Source organism: Hakea prostrata, chromosome 8, assembly GCF_041222555.1.
Source record: "Hakea prostrata isolate BN-2017 chromosome 8, UWA_Hpros_2, whole genome shotgun sequence".
Taxonomy (NCBI): Eukaryota; Viridiplantae; Streptophyta; class Magnoliopsida; order Proteales; family Proteaceae; genus Hakea; species Hakea prostrata.
Genome location: NC_142607.1, coordinates 48,816,627 through 48,836,193, shown reverse-complemented (window position 1 = coordinate 48,836,193; position 19,567 = coordinate 48,816,627). Strand labels below are relative to the sequence as shown.

General features: G+C 37.4%; 2 protein-coding genes and 1 pseudogene across 2 annotated transcripts; all 3 read left to right on the top strand.

Moving 5' to 3' along the window:
- The first annotated feature begins 681 nt into the window (after positions 1–681).
- LOC149008351 (cyclin-D4-1-like) lies at positions 682–1,994 on the top strand. Its single transcript, XM_089167228.1, has 6 exons — positions 682–897; positions 1,004–1,090; positions 1,179–1,289; positions 1,370–1,574; positions 1,662–1,789; positions 1,863–1,994. Exons 1-6 carry the CDS (start codon positions 682–684, stop codon positions 1,992–1,994), a joined length of 879 nt encoding a protein of 292 aa, XP_089023354.1.
- Positions 1,995–4,911: 2,917 nt separating this feature from the next.
- On the top strand, positions 4,912–6,658 carry LOC149008350 (cyclin-D4-1-like). Its single transcript, XM_089167290.1, has 6 exons — positions 4,912–5,312; positions 5,417–5,503; positions 5,602–5,715; positions 5,808–6,012; positions 6,093–6,220; positions 6,307–6,658. The coding sequence occupies exons 1-6, from the start codon at positions 5,058–5,060 to the stop codon at positions 6,601–6,603; spliced, it is 1,086 nt and encodes a 361-aa protein (XP_089023416.1). The 5' UTR covers positions 4,912–5,057; the 3' UTR covers positions 6,604–6,658.
- A 7,120-nt stretch (positions 6,659–13,778) lies between these two features.
- On the top strand, positions 13,779–15,694 carry LOC149008349 (serine/threonine-protein kinase-like protein At3g51990 pseudogene; annotated as a pseudogene).
- The last annotated feature ends 3,873 nt before the right edge of the window (positions 15,695–19,567 follow it).

Sequence of the window (19,567 nt, the reverse complement as noted above, 5' to 3'; positions counted from 1 at the left end):
AAAAATATTTAAATCTTATAAATCTAAATAAAAGAATATTTGAATCTTATAAATCTAAATAGGTGATTGATGTACTATTTTCAAATCCCTCAAAATGAAGGCGGGAAATTCGAATAAAAAACAAAGAAAGAAAGAAAAAAATTAGGGGTAAAACAAAACAAACAAGGAGATTTATAACACAGTAAAAAATATTCCTCTCAATTTCTTCTTTTCGTTTATCAAAAAAAAATTCCTCATTTATAATATAATGAGTTTGTTAAACTTACAGTGTAACTTCATTTTTTGGGTATCAGTTTCTACAGGCATAATGAAAACCATCACACTTTTTTTCTGTGTTGATGATTGAGTGATCTCGGGCGTCTGATCTGTGGGGTAGGCCATAAGGTAGTTGATAAACTCAAATCTCCATCAACTATCCATGCAGATGCATCTCACCAGATCATTCAAAGTATTTACCTTTTCTGAATCCCAAGCTCCCCAAAAGCAGAGCTTTAATGGAGGAATGAAGCGCCACCCGCCCTCAGACAACTGCTCTTTCTAAGAAGCTTGGCCCGTTTCACGAAATTCCCCCTTCTCTCTCTCTCCTCTGCTTCTATTTAAGCTTTGCAGAGCTTCAATGGTGGATTCTTGAGACGCAAAGTAATCGTTCTGGGGTGGAAAGGGTTGGCATATCAGTGCATTATGGATGATTTCTCAAGCTTTCTTTGCAACGAAGAAATCCAGAATGGGCCTCAAAAGAAGCTTTTCTCTTCTGCTTCTTGCGATGATTACAAGATAGTTTTGAATCTTCTTGGGAAAGAACTTGAAATGATGCCCAGAAACGATTACTTAGCTAGGCTCCAATCCGGTGCCATCGATGCCTCTGCTCGTAATGACTCTGTTGATTGGATTGTCAAGGTGGGCTTTTGAGTTTTTTTTTGTCCTAGTAATCTCTGATTAATTTGTTTTTCATCTCATGGGTTAAGGTTTTTGATACCTATTCTTCTTGTGATATCTTTGATAGGTTTCTCGGCAATTTCAGTTCCAGCCATTGACTGTTTGTTTAGCCATAAATTACCTGGATCGATTCTTATCCGAGAATGAAATTCCGGTAAGTTCATCTCGAATTTTTATTCAGAACGATAAAGATCCTTCTTTTTCTTTTTTCTTTTTCTTCATTTCTGTTCAATTTCGATTAGAGTGGAAGCAATCGCATTGAGCCATCGGAGTACCAGTTATTGTCTGTATCTTGCTTGTTTGTCGCCATGAAAATGGAAGAGGTAGAATTTCAATTTGCTTTTGATTTACAGGTAAATCTACTAATTCTGAGAACTGCGATATAAGAAAGCCATTCCATTGTGAAATTGCAGTAGTGTAATATTTTTTGCAGCTGATCGAAGAAAACTTGGTCTTTGAATCCGAATATATTCTTCGGATGGAACTTTTATTGCTGTCGACATTGAAGTGGAGGGCTAATGCAGTTACTCCTCTCTCGTTCATCGGTTACTTCTTGGAGAAAATCGTAAACCCAGAAACCCGAGACCCCAAATCTTTGATTCCTCGATCCGTGGAGATAATCTTAAGCATCAGCAAAGGTATCCATCTCTGTTAAGTCAACTTGAAATCTGGACGAAAAAGAATGAAATTTTCGTAGATGTTGATTCACATTTGTTGATGGGCAGTTGCGGAATTCCTTGACTTCCGGCCATCGGAGATTGCAGTAGCTGTGGCAATCTCTGTAGCTGGAGAAGAAGAGACTATCGATTTGAACAAAGCCATCGATTCCTTCTCTGCTTTTCTGTTGAACAAGGTGACAAAATGAAACCCAAATCCTGAAATGTTCGTTGTGTGAGATTTCTAATGGGTTTTGTTCTGAAATGCAGACGAGATTGCTGATGTGCTATGAAGTTGTTCAAGAGATCAAGAACTTGATGCCTAGCAGTACAACTAGTCCGCCATCAAGCCCAGTTGGGGTCCTTGATGCTGCTGCAGCCTGCACTGTTGAGTTACAGTAACAATAATGTAACAGTGAGTGGTGATAATGGTGGTGGTGGTGGTGGGATTCCTTCACCTTCACCAACACCTACTCCTACCTACTCCTGTAGTAGAGGAAGCTGGTGGTGGCAAAATTTTGGACTCTGAATTTGACCATTAGTTGAGAGATTCATGCAAGTAAAGAAGAAAAGAGAAAGAAGGTTTGTTTTTGGAAATAAATAAAAAATAAAAATTATAAAAAAACTTATACAAGTCAACTCGCTACTATTGCAAGCAAAACTATACAATAAGAAAAGAATCACTCTTGCAGACAAGCTAAGCCACCATCAAGATTTGGATCTTCTCCACCCTAGCTTCTTATGCCCTCATTCTTTCACACTTACATAAGGCTTGACACAGGGTCTGCCTGTGTCAGTCATGCGTGCGAGTGCTGGGAGGGGAGCATGGGTAGGCTGGATAAAGAGGATCTCCAAAGCACGATCATTGTCAACATTGTCATCCGGAACTAACCCCCATAAAGAACCCTCAAATAACGGAAAAAGAGCGTTCTTTTACTGCACCAACCAAAAAAACTCTATGAGTACACGTCAAAGAGCGTTCTAGAATCGTCTACTCTCTCTATCTCTCTTCCTTAGATGTAATTATACGTATGTGTTGTTTTCATAGAACTCTTCATTTATGACTATTTGTATACACATATATCGCATGACAAACCCTCGAATTATTATGGAAAAAAGTCAATGCAAGAGTTCTAGACCAAGAGGCTCTAAAATTGGAAGGAGATTCTCCCTAATACATAAACATACATGGAATAGGTGGCAATGTCACAACACAGTGTAAGTATTGTTTGGCTGTTGGACGCACATTTGGGGACCAAACACAACAAAATTTATTTGAATCTTATAAATCTAGATGGTGATTGCAAAGAGATCATTTATAAATACTTTCCATATACATCTTTTGTTTGCATGAAAAAAATGGGGGGATAGTCTTTTCCCAAATCGTTATCCGAATGATTGAATACAATGAAAATTTATAAAGCCATTTGAATCTGAATCCGATAAACTATCCGATTATTGATTGTTATTTTTGTGACTTCTAATTTTCGATTTACAGGTTAGTGATTATGGTTTTCTAGTTCGATTATCAACTTTTTTAGATAATAAAATGTTTAATGCTCTACTATACTATGTCTAGATAAATTTTTATCCGAGAATTATCCGATCGGATTAGCAGTTATTCACATCCAATTGCTTCTCGGATGGATACAAATACTTTTCAGTAAGAAAAATTCTGGATTTGGACACCCTTAAACATATACAAGTGGAAACCCGAAGGTAGATTTTGACCATCCATTTACATGTGTAACAAAATGCACGAGCTCCATAAACTTACTTTTTACTTTTTCATAATTAGGCATGGGGTGAGAAAAAAGCGGGCACGAAATAAATTAAACTTCGGGGATTTTATTGGAAATAATATCCATTTCACACACCTTTTTGTCCACCTCATTTTGTTTCATCAAATAAATGGTCTCTTATTTTTGGTAAATAGAAAACTGAACTTTTTATTTAAAAGTAAATGGTCTCTTATGGGATGAAACTCATATAACTCTTTTGTCGAGTCTAATTTCATTTTTATTCTTCCATTTTAACTTTATCGACTAAATAAACTCTTCTCCATTAAATACAATGATCGAGCGAAAGAGAATAGGCGATTAAACAAGTGATTATGTAGTATAGTTTCATCCATCATCAAGAATGTATTCACTAGAACATCTCATATTGAATGAAACTTAGAATATTCCTCATGTCTAGACTATCATCACTGTTCTAGCATTTATTTATTCTATGTACACCAAATAAATCATTCTCTTGTTTTTAGGGAAAATAACATGAAAATGTAGCAAAAAATAGGTTTGTATATAAACACGGAACTAATGAATTCATTCACATGGAGAAGGCATGCACTAATACTTCCTTATTTGAAACAAACCGAAAGACCTCTCAACTATAGTATAATTGTCATGAATATGATTCAAATCTCTTTTAAAACTAAAGAAAATATCCCTTTTTGTTTATTTTCGACACAGAAGTCAAACATTTGACTTAGTTGTCTAGAGTTATTGGCCATGGGCGAAGTAGAGCTACAAAGTATTTTCCAACTTGAATGAAATTGAAATTCCTTATTATTTTGACTCTATTATTATGTCAACCAAAGAAATTCTTCCAACAAATGTCAAAGAGTGTTCCGGAATTGTGTGAGTCATAGAGTGTCCCATAATCGTGCGTTCTCCTCTCAGAGCTCTTCACAGAAAATAATTATATGTGTTGTATTCATGAAACTCTTCATTTATGACTATTGTATGACAAACCCTGAAGTTATTTCGGAAAGTTATCAATACAAGAGTTCCAGACTATTTGGGTTGTAAAATTGGAAGAAGATTCTCCCCAACACATAAGTATACATATTTGGGCCTTTGGCACACTAAAGAATATTTGAATCTGATTAATGTAGATAGGTAAAATCTAGACAATTTTGTAATCCTTGAAAATGAAGGCGGGAAATTCTGAAAATAAATAGATTTTTTGGGGGTAAAACAAAACAAGTAGATTTACAAGTTACAACATAGTAATGAATTTTCCTAGCAATTTCCTCTTTCAGAGTGTATCTTTTGTTACAGTGTTGCTCTTGCATAATAAGAACAATCACACTCTTTTCTCCATTGATGATTAAGTGATGCAAACCCTTTGATCCCTAGGGTAGGCCCTCAGGTGGTGGATTAAGTCAAATCTCCATCAACTTTCCATGCAAATGCATCTCAGCTGATCATTCAAAGTACTCTCCTTTTCTGAATCCCAAGCCCTCCAAAAGCAAAGCTTTAATGGAGGAATGAAGCGCCACCCGCCCTCAGGCAATTGCTCTTTTCAAAGAAACTTGAGCCGTTTCACGAAAACTTCCCTCTCTCTCTCTCTCTCTCTCTCTCTGTGCTTCTATTTAAGCTTCTGCAGAGCTTCAATGGTGGATTCTTGAGACGCAAAGTAATCGTTCTGGGGTGAAGAGGGTTGGCATATCAGTGCATTATGGACGGTTTCTCAAGCATCCTCTGCGATGAAGATTTCAAACTCATCGATGAAGAGAACAAACCCATCGAAGAAGTGCAGAATGGGCCTCAAAAGAAGCTTTTCTCTTCTGCTTCTTGCGATGATTACGAGATAGTCTTTAGTCTTCTTGAAAAAGAACTTGTAATGATGCCCAGAAACGATTACTTGGCTAGGCTCCAATCTGGTGCCATCGATGCCTCTGCTCGTAATGACTCTGTTGATTGGATTTACAAGGTGGGCTTTTGAGTTTTTTGTTCCAGTATCCTCTGGTTAATTTGTTTTGTAACTGATGCCGCCAGGTTTTTTATTAACATTTCTTATCATGATTCCTTTGATAGGTTTTTCAGCATTATCAGTTCCAGCCATCGACTGTTTGTTTGGCCATAAATTACCTGGATCGATTTTTATCTGAGTATGAAATTCCAGTAAGTTCATCTCAAAACTTTTTTTCCAGAACGATAAAGATCCTTTTTTTTTCCCTCATGAATGATAAATTTATTCATTTCTGTTCAATTTCGATTAGAGTGGAAGCATTCATCGCATTGAGTCATGGAAGTACCAGTTGTTGTCTGTATCTTGCTTATCTGTTGCCACCAAAATGGAAGAGCTAGAAGTTCCATTTGCTTTTGATTTACAGGTAAACCTACTAATTCTGAGAACTGCGATATAAGAAAGCCATTCCATTGTGAAATTGCAGTGGGTTTGAAGGTGTATAATGTTTTTTTGTAGGTGATGGAAGAAAATTTGGTCTTTGAATCCAAATATATTCTTCGGATGGAACTTTTATTGTTGTCGACTTTGAAGTGGAGGGCTAATGCAGTTACTCCTCTCTCGTTCATCGATTACTTCTTGGGGAAAATCATAAACCCAGAAACCCGAGACCCCAAATCTTTGATTTCTCGATGCGTTGAGATAATCTTAAGCACCAGCAAAGGTATCTATCTCTGTTAAGTCAACTTGAAATCTAAAGAACGAATTTTTCGTGGATTTTTATTCACATTTGTTGATGGGCAGTTGCGGAATTCATTGACTTCCGGCCATCAGAGATTGCAGTAGCTGTGGCAATCTCTGTAGCTGGAGAAGAAGAGCCCATCGATTTAATCAAAGCCATCGATTCCTGCTCTGCTTTTCTGCTGAACAAGGTGAGAAAATGAAACTCAAATCCCGAAATGTTTTGTTTCATTGATTTCGTTTTGTGATTTCTAATGGGTTCTGTTCTGCAACGCAGACCAGATTGCTGAGGTGCTATGAAATGGTTGAAGAGATCAAGAACTTCATCCCCACTAGTACTAGTCTGCCATCAAGCCCAGCTGGGGTCCTTGATGCTGCTGCTCTGTTGAGTTACAGTACCGTAACACTGGATGGTGATGATGGTGGTTGTGGTGGTGGCGGCGATGGTGGTGGTGGTGTTACTGGGATTCCTTCACCTTCACCAGCACCTCCTGTGGTGGAAGCTGGTGATTCCAAAAATTTGAGCGCCGAAGAGGAAATTGAATCTGTACAGCGAAAAAAAAGGAAGAACTAAGTATTAACTGGGAGAGATCAAAGAACAAAAAGAAGAATAGAAAGAGGGAGAGAAAAGAAAGATAGAAAAACTAATATAAAGATGGAGAGGGTGGGACAGGGAGAGATGGGAAGAAAGGTTTGAACCTAGCTGGGATCCATTTCCTTCCTTCCTTCCCTTTTGCTCTTGTTTTCGTTAGCTCTATATTATGGATAGAAAATCAAAATTATAATAAGAATATAATAAAAAGTAAAGGATAAAATTATGGATAATTTATCTTTGTGGAAGATGAATATTTGGGCAACCTTTCTTTATCTGTAAATATTTGTGTTCTTGACTCAGAGAAGTAGTGACAAGTTGAGAAGTCCAAGCTCAAAGGAACTGAGAGAGAGAGAGGAATGCTGGATGCCCAAAGGGCACACTTTTGGCTGCTACATTGAATGACAAAGGAAGGATATGTAAGTGCAACGGTCAAAAGACCCACCAAAGCTTTCTGAGGGAGACACAAAGGAAGAGAGAAAGAGAGAGAGAGAGACTTGGGAAGGAGTGAAAAGGGCAAAGGATGATGATGGGATATTAGGCTGGCAGCCATAAAAATGAGACTTGGAAGCTATAAAGGTAGCAGCAAGGCCAAAATAGTGACAAACCACCAATCATTTCAATTCTTTTGGTACTCTCTCTGCTCTACTCCTGCTGCTCTCAGCCTGCTCTGTCAACATCACTTCTCTTTTTCTCTCTCTCTCTCTCATATAATCTATGAATAGGTACAACCAAATTATGAGTTAATAAGCAGCTAAGCACATCCATGGGGTTGTGGGTTTTAGTTAACATAAAAAAAGAGAGGGTATGGAACAGGTACAAGTGATTTCCATGGTTATTAATGCAGAGATCTTGAGTTTGAATCTTATTCTTCAATGCCTTCTCCCTCCTACTTTCCCCCTCTTTTCCATTCCTAGACCTTTAAGTTTCAATGCTGGTTTGATGATGATAAGAAAATGTTATTATTGTTAATTATTGATCTTGATCAAGAATGAATCTTGCAATTTATGAAATTATAAACATTAATTTTCTCTTAATGAAATGGTATAAACTAGTTGTACTTATTTTGAAGGTGATTGTGATACTGAAGTTGATTCTATGCTTTAAAACCTTATTTAGGAGAGGGTTTTAGGTATTGGTAATGAATTGTCATATTGGGGGAAAGTCGTCTCGATTAAGTACACTGTACGGGAATTATTGTCGTCAATATGGCATTAAACACCAAAATATACATTTACACATATGAGAATCATTGCCGTCATGATTAAGTGTACAACATGGGAATTATTGTCATCAAAATGGCATCAGACGCCAATACTTACATTTGCATTTGGAATTTTACTCTTTTTTTTTTTTGTGAGAACGCGTCTAAGTTTACTAGATCTTCCAAAAGTGAGTTTTTATGGACTCTATTACTTGTATATTTTGAACAATTAATATAGTATGTAAGGTGTGAAACTGATACTACATTTAAAATTATAAATGGTGTGTTGCATCCAAAATGTGATGTCTTTAGTAAATCAATTCTGAACTATAGTTTAACTAGTGTAACTAGTGAAACAAGCAAAAATAGTGAGAGCGGGCCAACCACTGTGGTTGGTGAGCCACCTTTCACAATCAAGTCAATGATGAGAAAACAACATTAACCCAACATATGGGGTGCAGATACTAGTAATGAGATCTCAAAGCATAGGAAAAGAGACGAGTGATTGAATGTAACTTGCATGAGCTAGGTGTAGGAGTTAACTTGTTTATTTGAAAAAAAAATATTGATAGACGGTTCATTCTTTTCCCATCTGTGTAAAAGTTTGACAGAGAAAAAGTAATACAACAAATGTATTCATAAATAGTGTCTATGAATAGTGTTGTTTGGGGCCCACATGGATAGTACCTTTGTGGGACCTACGTGAAAGACAAAAAATAAATGATCACAAAAGGAACATAGACACAACAATATACTTATATACGTGGTTCAACTTTGCTTACATCTATGGGCGTAATTAAAATTTTTACTATGAGAGAGTAGAAATACACAACACTTATACAATGCTTGGATTTATAACTAAATCCAATCATGTATCCAAAACTAGATATCGTTGTATCCCTCTCTCAAACTCACACTCTCAACCCTTGAAGAGTTTCAAACCTACTACTCCAACATAGAAAACACCTTATTCAAACCTCAGAACTTTGTCCTTGATGAATTCTCTCACTCCTTTGTTTGTTTCTCAAGCAACCCCCCCCCCATCTAATGGGGAGGGGGGCGATTAAAAGAGAAAAACAATATCTCATTAATTGTTTTTGCCTTTTTGTCAATTAATAAGGAGGTAAGGAGAGAAGAAAACTCTCTTTTATCATTTGTTTCTGCCCTCTTTTGTTAACAAAGGAGGCTGAAAGAGAGAGACACCGAATTTGTTAGTTAAATTCGGTGTGTTCTCTTAAAGCCAACAACCTTCCGATCAAGGACTTTCCATTATGCTTCAGACATCTGCTTTGGTTTTGATGATGCACCTTCTATAGGAGCATATAAGTCTTTGTAATATAGAAAATATTCCATCTTGGATTTTCATGTCATCTAATTGCTCCCGTTCAAGTCTATCTTACGATGCTTGCCTCCATCGACATCTTTTACCAATAGTCTCGCGAATTAGACTTCGATACCACTTGTTGGGGAATAAATTACCAAAGACGGTTCACTCTTTTACCACCTGTATAAAAGATAGACGGAGAAAAAGAAATACAACAAAGATATTCGTGAATAGTGTCTATGAATAATGTTGTGAATAGTGTATGTGTGGGGCCCACGTGGATAGTACATGCGGGAGACCCGTGTGAAAGATAACAAAATAAATGATCATAAAAGGAACACAAACACAACAATATATGTGGCTCGGTTTTGCCTACATCAAGGGTGTAATGGGATTTTTCACAATGAGATAGTAGAATTTCACAACACTTGACAATGCTTAAATTTATACCCAAACCGAACTCTGTATCCAAAATTGGATACTCCTGTACACCCTTTCTCAACTCACACTCTCAACCCTTGAAGAATTTCAAACTCATTACTCCAACACAGAAGCCACCTCATTTAACCCTCAAAACCCTACTCTTGATGAGTTGTCTCACTCCTTTGTTCGTTTCTCAGGCAAACATCCCCATTTATTTAGAGATGGGAAGGGGGGCGATTAAGAGAGAAAAACAATCTTTCTCATTAATTGTTTTTGTTTTTTTGTCAATTAATAAGGAGATAAAGAATAAATAAAACTCTATTTTTTATCATCTGTTTTTCTCCTCTTTGTTAACAAAAGAGGCTGAGATAGAGGTTAGGCAAAACTTTGGATGTAGTAGTTGTGCTACCATTACATCAATATTGGCTATGCTATGGATTCCTTTCTTTTTTTCTCGTGTGGATGTGCTTGGTGGGGGTTACTCAATCTCATCCGTGTTTTTCGATCTCCCACGTACATATACTACTCCAATATTGGTGGTCGTATACATTTACCATCTTTTTTATTAATGAATCAATCAAATAAACATGACAACTTACAAAGAAATTAACAAAAAAATCATTGGCAAAATATAATTTGTAGTTCTTATTGATCTAAATTATTAGTATTATTTGAAAAAATCAATTTAAAATAAAGATAATTGGCCTTTTATTGAATTTTGCACATTGAACTTTTCCTTTGGCTCTATAACTCTTTAGTTCTAACCTCTTTGCACCCCCATTCACTAGGAAAGGCGTTTCTTTTATTTATCAATTTGATTGTCGGCAACTACTTTCAATCTAACACGATCGGCCCGCTCTCACTGTTTGTCACCATGTTCAAGTTCACCCAGATAATTTTAACCCTAGTTCACAGACATGCAAACCCTAAAATCATGATTTGAAATAATTCACTTCCTGCTGCCAGCCTTTTGTCTTCTTCTACGAATCTTAATGATGGTGTAGGGTGGTACGCTACATAAGGTTTAACTTTGGAACATTAGGTGTACGGTACCAGTGTACCAACAAACCTGGAGGGCCCACAAAGCTTTTGATGATGATGTGTCAACCTCAAAGTACTACTTTTACTCGTAACTCACAGTGCTAGCATAGTACACCCTGGTAGCCAAAGGAAAACCAATCGATTTAGAGAGATAGAGAGAGAGAGAGAGCACTTTCACTAATTAAAAAAAGGTGTTTGTGAAAAAAAAGTCAAATGGGTCAAATGAGTCTCAGAATCCTTTTTAATTATCGCGTTACCAAATCGAATCATTAAAATGTGATTCTATTTCGTATTTTTTTATTTAAAACTTAACTAACTAATTCCTTTGTTGACCAAAAAAACATATGTTGACCATATTCATTGCTCTTCGGAAGATGTTGGCTTCCAGAATGGGCTGGGCTGGGCTGGGCTTTACCTGAACGTCACTTAATCTTTTGACTCTATTGGGCTTCAGGTGCTAAACAGGAAGACAAAATCTAAGGTGAAGATGGGCTTGGGCTAAGGATGAGGGTTGTAGTAATAATAAAAAAACAAAATCTAGATGCAATGTTTTCCATGTTGCCGAGAGAGGGTAATTTTTTATTTTTGGAAAAAGGAGCTTCTATTAGCCAATATTCAACATTTCATCTTAACTTTTACCCAAAAAAAGGAAAAAAAAAAAAACATTGCATCTTAACTAGTTAGAAAGCTCAGCATACCTAATCTCACCCCTAATGTTGAATCTTGGCTTTGCTCCTACATTTTTGGCCACCGTCACTGATGTGTGGTATACTGCGCAGAGTATGTCGGAGTCCCAAAGACTCAAGGAAAACACCATGCATGCATCTAACCTCTAGGCAAACATGGGATTCGCCTCTTACCTTGGCCTATCAAGAACTTTCGAATCCTTTTGGGAGAAGGCTACAAAACTCATAAATATCTTTTAGGAAAAGATTGAAACCACAAGTCATTCGGAGAGAACATTGAAACTCATACTGTACTAAGAAAGAAAAAGCTAAGATAAACTAATTGATAAAATAAAGCAGTACATGATTTGGGTAGTTATGTGCTTTTCATCCTTGTGCAATGCTCTTCACAATTTGAACTGAGGAGGGGGGGGGGTACCACAACTTTTGCATAACCACCATATCTTCTCAACTTCATCCAAATGTAGCGAGCCAGGTTCGATCATCTCTCAGACTAGTTTAGTGGTTTAGCCTAGTTGATCAGCCTCTCACGATACCATTAACCTGTACCTACATAGAATTGATTCCCATCCCAAGTTCATTATTGAACCGACTATGATTTGGTAATTTTTTTTGAAAACAAACAGTGTCAAAGGATTTCGTTCATGGATGTAGTTTCAAATTTTCAAACCTTGGGTTCAAAGTTTGAGTCGAACGGTCGAACTTGACGACCTCGTAAACTAACCAATATGAAGAGTGTGGATCATCTCCTCAACCGGGGATACTACACATTGTTGAGGATATTCTTCACTTGAGATCCTTGTTTCAGGAGTATATTTTGGTGCTGGGTTTGGGCAGGGCGTGGATTTTTAGCGGATTGGCAACGCGGACCAAAATTTTGTTGGATCCCTCTCTGCCTGTGAAGGTCCACAAGTTAAAAATAATAAAATATTTTAAAAAATCTTATCACCCTAATCCTGTGGGCCCTCCTGTAATAAGTGGTCAACAGTCGTCTGGGTTTGTGCTTCCCGTTGGGGGAGACGATCCGGACTCCAATATGAACTCAAATCAACAAAGTGGACATTTTCCAAACCTGGCCCAAGCCCAATGAAGCAAGTTTGGGATTGAAATGGTTCACCAGGCCCAATCTGGCCCAGCCCATGTTGAGTGGCGAGACAAACCATTAAAAATACCTTCTCACACTTACAGGAAGTGGGCCCAAGATGGAGACGGCCAGCTGGTTTTGAACCACTTGAACAGAGAGAACAGCTGGAATGTCTGGAGCAACCTAATGTGGGTAAAACCGTAAAAGTAAAACTCACGAAGAGAGAGAAAGACCGGATGGTCCAATTGGGTCAGACTAGTTTGATAATGGAACAGTGGTGGACCAATCTGTAATGATAATCTAACCCACCAAAAATCACCTTAATTAGAGATGATAATAAAAGCTCAGAGAAAGCTAAGATTTCGTTTCCTTTCCTTTCCATGTCACTTTCCTTTTCGCCAAACTTATCAGATTGAAAAGTTTTCCTTTTCACCCTCCCCTTCTGATGTGTTTGGTTTGGTCCACAAACAGATAGCATGGAAGACTGGCTTCGTATAGTATACCCCCAGGGAAATCAGACTTGTGTAAGGTAATTGACGTGGGACCCACAAAATGAAATGATTGACTGACTATTTTACCGGAGATCTTGTCTCTTAAAGCGTATAAACAACGTTGGTTTTGTAAGTTAATATAAAAGAACCCAATGATTGATGGGTTTAGATAAACTCATACACAACAAACGTGTTATCAAGCTTTTGAGAGTCTATCTCTAATCTATTTTGTCAGTACTTAAAAGAAATACATATTTCTACTGGTCTAACTTGATGGTTGAAGAATCCAAATTCTTTTCACGCGTTATCAAAATTTCGGATCAAATGGTCAAGACAGAAGGCAACGTTGGAGGGAGAAAATCTAGATCCCCTCAACAATCTACACCGTAGATTTTGAGTGGGTAAAATGAGGGTGAGAATTGAGATAGGAATATCATTCATGCTATTGTCATAGGTGACATTTTTGAGAATTAATGACAATGATATCTTCGAATCACAGCCGTTGAATCTCAAAAATATCAAAAGCTTACTGAACCAGCAACAGCTAACTTAGTTCACGGATTGCGTGTGGAGCCTGCAATTTTTCGCCGTCAAATTCCGGCATTTATTCCGTTAAATCTGCCATTATTATGCAATACATTACCTAATATCCGGGGGTTAATCCCATAAACTATTCCAATCCAACGGTTATTATTCACCAATAACAAAGTATACTCCACATAATCCAAATTTTGTATATAAAACATGGTTCCATTATCCAAGAGAACCAAAATTAATCACCCCAATTACAGATGATTGGTTCTATTATTATTGACAAATCACGAACTTTATATATTAATTAATCAAGTAATGAATTTGAGAAATTAATGAGCATATAATACCAGAAATCCAACTTGTTGCCGAGTGGTATGTTCTCTATCTATCTGTCCTACATATTCTAATATTCCAAAATTGCTGTTCCATTTCAGATTTTCACCTGCAAGGCTCTTCTTTCTTCTCTTCTCTCTCTTGTTGTCTTATATTTGGTTCTGCTTCATTCATCTCTAAAGCTTGCAGGTTTCATGGTTATTGAAGAAATCAAATCTATAAGGCTATAACATAACTGGGCAAAACCAAGAAACCGAAAAAGCTGTCTTCTTCAATCAAAATTGATGGGATACCTTTCTTGCAGAGCTGAATCTTCTGTCTTAACCTCCTCGAATTCCCACCCAAGTACTAGCTCGACTTCCACCTATTCTGCCGACAAACCCAAGAAGAAAAATCACAGAGAAGAGCCTCTCAGGATCCAACAATTCCAGTACAGTGACCTTGAAGCCGCCACGAATGGTTTCTCTCCTCAGAAACTATTGGGTAGAGGTAGCCATGGTTGCGTTTACAAGGGCGTTCTTCGCAGTGGCCGCCTTGTTGCCGTCAAGAAATCCTCCAAAGCCGGCTGGGGCGGTGGCGGCCGAGGCGTTTCTCGTGGTGCTTCCTCATCCTCTGCTGACTGCAGCGGCAACGAAGTGGATAACGAGATTGATATTTTATCCAAAATCCATGGCCCTCGACTTGTGAATTTACTGGGTTTCACGAATGATTCTAGAGATCGTCTTCTGGTTGTTGAATTCATGAGTAATGGAACCCTTTATGATGTTCTTCACAACAGCTCTCGACCTCCTCCTAACTGGGGTCGAAGAGTCAGATTTGCCCTTCAAACTGCCGAAGCCATTGATACTCTTCACTCCTCAAATCCTCCTATAGTTCACAGAGACATCAAGTCTGCAAATGTGTTAATAGATCGGAATTTCAACGCGAGACTGGGCGACTTCGGGCTTGCCTTGCGTTGTCATGTGGACAATTTCCGGCTTCGGTCGACGCCGCCGGCTGGAACAATGGGGTACCTTGATCCTGGCTACCTCACACCTGATAATCTGAGCACAAAGACTGATGTGTTTAGTTTTGGAATCCTTCTTCTGGAGATCATCAGTGGCAGAAAAGCGATCGATGTTGGGCATTCACCTCCTTCAATTGTCGATTGGGCAATTCCATTGATAAGGAAAGGAAAGCTTCTGAGCATCTATGATCCCAGAATTGAACCTCTCAAGGACCCCATGGTTAGAAAACAATTAGCAGTGATTGCAGGCAAGTGTGTGAGATCTTGCAGAGAACGCAGGCCTTCAATGAAGGAGATCGTGGAGTGGCTTAATGTTCTCAGTAAGATGGTGCCTCTTCACTCCTGGAATAGCTTGTCTGTGGGTAATCCTTGCTTGATGGTAGAAACAGTAGGACGCCCTGTAGAACCTGAGAATACCCATTTGAGAACTAGGTCAAGGCGTCAAGCTGGAGAAAATGGAGATTCAATCGATTCCAGAAGTTCTCGGTCATTGAGGAACTCAAGGAGAGTGTATTCTGATCTGGGTCTAGTTTTCAAGAGCAATTTGATGGATCTCATGGCAGGAACAGATGGAGATTCCAGCTTTCTAAGTGAGGCCGATTGTGCAGACCATTCATTGGCTCCGGCAATTGGAAGACCCTCAGGTCCGAGAAGAATCCGGTCCATTGGTTCCAATTCTGAAAATGGTGCCTTCCAATTGAGCAGAAACCAATCTGTTGGAGGAAGATTAAGACAGAGGATTAGTTGTGTTGATAGCAGCACAATCAATACACAAGCAGCTAATCCTGTTTAGTTTTTCTGGGAGATGGTTTATGGGTTTCTGCCATCAGTTATTTCAATTTTATGTGGACGGCTCAAGCCTGTAATGTATCCAGTTGCAGAGAGCAGATAGTGTAGAGTAGTAAGTTGTTCATTTAATTTGTTAGTTTCATCTGGAGACCACCTGCAATATACATATGTTAACTGTATATTGAATTAGAATTGAAGGGGAAATATCTCATGCCCCCTCCTGCAATTTGTTGATTCATTTTGTGGATCAGTTTCAGTAATGGAAAGCTGATTTGTTTCAATTTATGTGATCAAATTGGTGGTTGATGAATCTATCAAACTCTCAGGCAGATTTATGGAAGTAAGAATGATTTTGTGTTTTTTGCTTGAGCACCTGCTGCAATCTTCTCATTCAGACTACATAACTGGCATTTCCACTGGAGATGACTGGTTGGAAGTCCTTATTTGGTAGGATTTATAGATAGATGCCTTCTGGGTAATCAAAACTTGTTTTTGATTCATTTTGTTGCTTCCACTGCTATCCTCTTTGTTAGCTCATATATGAACATGTGTGGGCCTTCTTTCTAAGTTCTATAATAGTTTTTATTTTACTGTTAATCCCTTTTCTTGTTTCCACTTTTATGATCTGCATGTGATACAATCATGCCACCATGGAGATTGTGAGATGAGATTATCATGGTTAATGAATTTTTTTCCAGGACCAAGTAGATACAATTTGCTATTGGCCTTTAAGCTTTTCCTTTTTCTATTTGTGAGATTATAACAGCTAGTAATGAATGAACCCAGTTCCTTGAATGAGATATTTTTTCCACTCTTCGTGATTATAACCCAACTCTTTTATTCATTGCTTCTTCTGCTTTCTGTCCCATCAGATTGCTTAGATCCATTCTGCTTCTGGTCACATCTTATGTGTGGAATACAGTCAATATTCTATCTTTGGTGTTACCAGAAAACATCATTAGTTTGGTTACAGGAACAGTAGCATTCACTCAGAATAAACACAGAGAAAGAGACAAAGAAAAGAGAAAGGAAAAGAAGATTGGATTGCAGGTTGGTAACTGTAGTCATTTGAAAAACGAGGTGCTGGGACTCCAGAAAGTACAGGATAGGGACAAAAATGGAGCTTAAAATAAGAACCAGAGGCACAAGGAAAGTTCCAAGACTGAAGCTTGAGAGTCACAAGAAAATGTGTGTCTGTTGCAAGTGACCACAAGCAAAGGAAGTATATTCCTTCCTCAATTCAAGGCTTTACAGCTCACAAACTTGGGATTGCATGTGTTGCCCTTCTCAGCTCTTCTCTTGTAGAGCTTCTCCCCTTTGTGAATTTCATGAGACTTGAGAGGGACTCTTCAGAGAGAACATGTTTTACAGTTCTCTACTCTTCAAATCCATCCAAGGAATCTTAATTCCTCAGGAAAAATAATTTCTCTTTCTGTTTTTTTAGGTTGTTTTGGTGGGGTTTGGGTGGTGGGAATCTTTTGTCCTTTTCATTATTTCACTCACTCCCTCAGATGAATTTAGCTTGAAGCAAGGGTAATATCTAACCAAACTTTTATAGGTTCAATATTTTTGATCTTGAGATGCTAAATGGGAAGTTGAAGTGAGTTGATGTTGGTCTGGTATGAAAGTTGTAGAGCCCATCAACCATGGTTTTCCAACTTTGATTTCTGAAGCAAGTGTTGTAAGTCTTGAAAAAGGAAAAAGGTGCATATTGCTCACATGATAAAAGGAGATATGGTGGTTTGACAAAGGTATCACCTTCCCTCAAAGAAAGCATAAAAGGATGACAGAAAGAAAGAAGTGATTGAGGTTACCATTCTCACCAACCTGTGTTTGTTAACTATTCAAACCCCACTAGTCCATGGACTCTCTCTCTCGGATTGCATCAAAATATATTGGCTAATACGATACAGTACTTGATATGAGACGATATGTCTCTTAAAATTGTTTGATTGATACGACATTTGATTCTGATACTTTATGCCTCGCTAGAAAGTCCAATTAAACAACCAATAGGTTTAGGACACGTTGTCTGAATGATTATCGTCAACACATAATTCCGATACAGTATCGGCTAGGATCGGCAGTAACAAATGGCTGTACCCAAAAGTTCCCTTAAAAGTGATTTTTTTTTATGAAATTTTTTTTTGGGTGTGTTATGTACTTGGTCTTGGGTCTTATGCAGGTCCAAATTTGGTTCTGACCTCCTGTATCCAGTTCATAGACTATAAAACACTTGTATTAATGGGCCACGGCCCATGGGCCCAACTTCATTATTTAGGGCCTAACTACAGGTCCTTTGGGGCTCAAAACACTGTGGGCTTAGTTGGTTTTAGGCTTGCAAGCTCAAATGCTTTTTAGAGATACAAAGGATAAAAGAGAAGAGCTTCTGCATTGCAATATTTTAAGGAACTCAAATGTCTAGGGGTGCAAGTTTAGATCTGGTGGCCCTGACTCACCTAGAGCTTGCTTTGAGCTCGAATAATGCTTGGGCTTAAGACTTTGGCCCTGACTAGGACCAATGGTGGGCCAAGGATTACTCTTTGGCCTACTGGTCAGTCTTAACCCTGGCCATAACACTGGCCTTAGCCCTGATTTTGATTAAGATCCTGACCTAGTTTTGACCCTGATTTTGGTTGGGATCCTGATTCTAGCCCTAATTTTGGCCTTAATCTTGATGCTAATTTTGTCCTTAATCTTGTCTTTGGTTCGGTCCTTGATTTTTACCATGATCTTCATATTAGCCTTGATTTTGACCTTGAGTTATTTGATCATATGAGACTATGAGTTCACTTTTTATATTTTATTTTTAGGGTAATTTTTATTTTGAAGTTCGATCGAAGTCATGTTTAGTTAAAAAACATATTGACATATTTCATTTACCTCCAATTTGGTATCTCAAAAAAACTTATCAAAGACACATAGTTATGTTTGTAACTAATATACCAATTTTTTTAATACAAAAAAATACCTTTTTTTTTTGGATAGGGATACAAATTTATAGAACAATTGTGAATGAAACAATACTTACCTCACGGCTTAACTTTGAAGATAAGCTTTTCATTTTATTAGACCCCTTCTGATGTTTCTAAATTTACAAAAAGAGCTCCTATGACTTTCTCTACAATTGACTTGGATTTCAAATTTGTACAAATTTAGTTCCATTTATTCTCTCTACCTGCTCTCTTTCATGAATAATCTCAACTATTTGCCACTAGAGAAAAATCATATAAGGGAGACAGAATAGAAAAGAGAGAAAGAGAGAGAAACTTGGAGAAAAGACAGACTGGAGTGAAGTAATTAAGAATCGAGACAAGTTTATTTATTTATTTATTTCAAAGCTTAAATATAATAAGCCTAGTTTTCATCGAATAACAAATTAGATGTGATGTCCCACATCTCATTATACTATTATTATTAATTTTTTTTGTTTGCCCAACTTTTATACTTTTAATGTTGTACTAATATATTCCAAATCTCCTATAACTTTTAAATAATCAATAATGTTTGAACCTCCGATCTATAATCGAGTCAGTACACATTTCCATCAATTGGTCTTTTATACGGAACTGATGATAAAAAAAAGAATCAACGCAATTTTCTGAATCCAGAAGTATTAATATTTCATATTTGCATCCTTGAGTAGCTCATTATGGTTTACATAGAGAAAAAAAAATCTTAATTATGCACAACTGTGTACATATATACCACTAATTGGCTGAGATTTAAAACTTAATTTCAAATTTGAAAAGTTCAAAATAATCTTATAGCTTATTTGTTTCTTCAGTTAATTATTTGACATATATGTACACTATTGTTCAAAGAAAATGTTTTACTTTTAATATTGTAGAGATGGTATATATGTATATATATATATATATACATTAAAGAGAAATTTGGCAAAGGAAGGAGGTGCCACCTGGCACCACCCCGTTCCCTCTTCGTCTTCCACCTGCAAAAGTTACGTGGGAGAATTGAAAAGAAAAAAAAAAACTGCAGACACTTTCAAAGGAAAGAGGAAAAAGAACCTA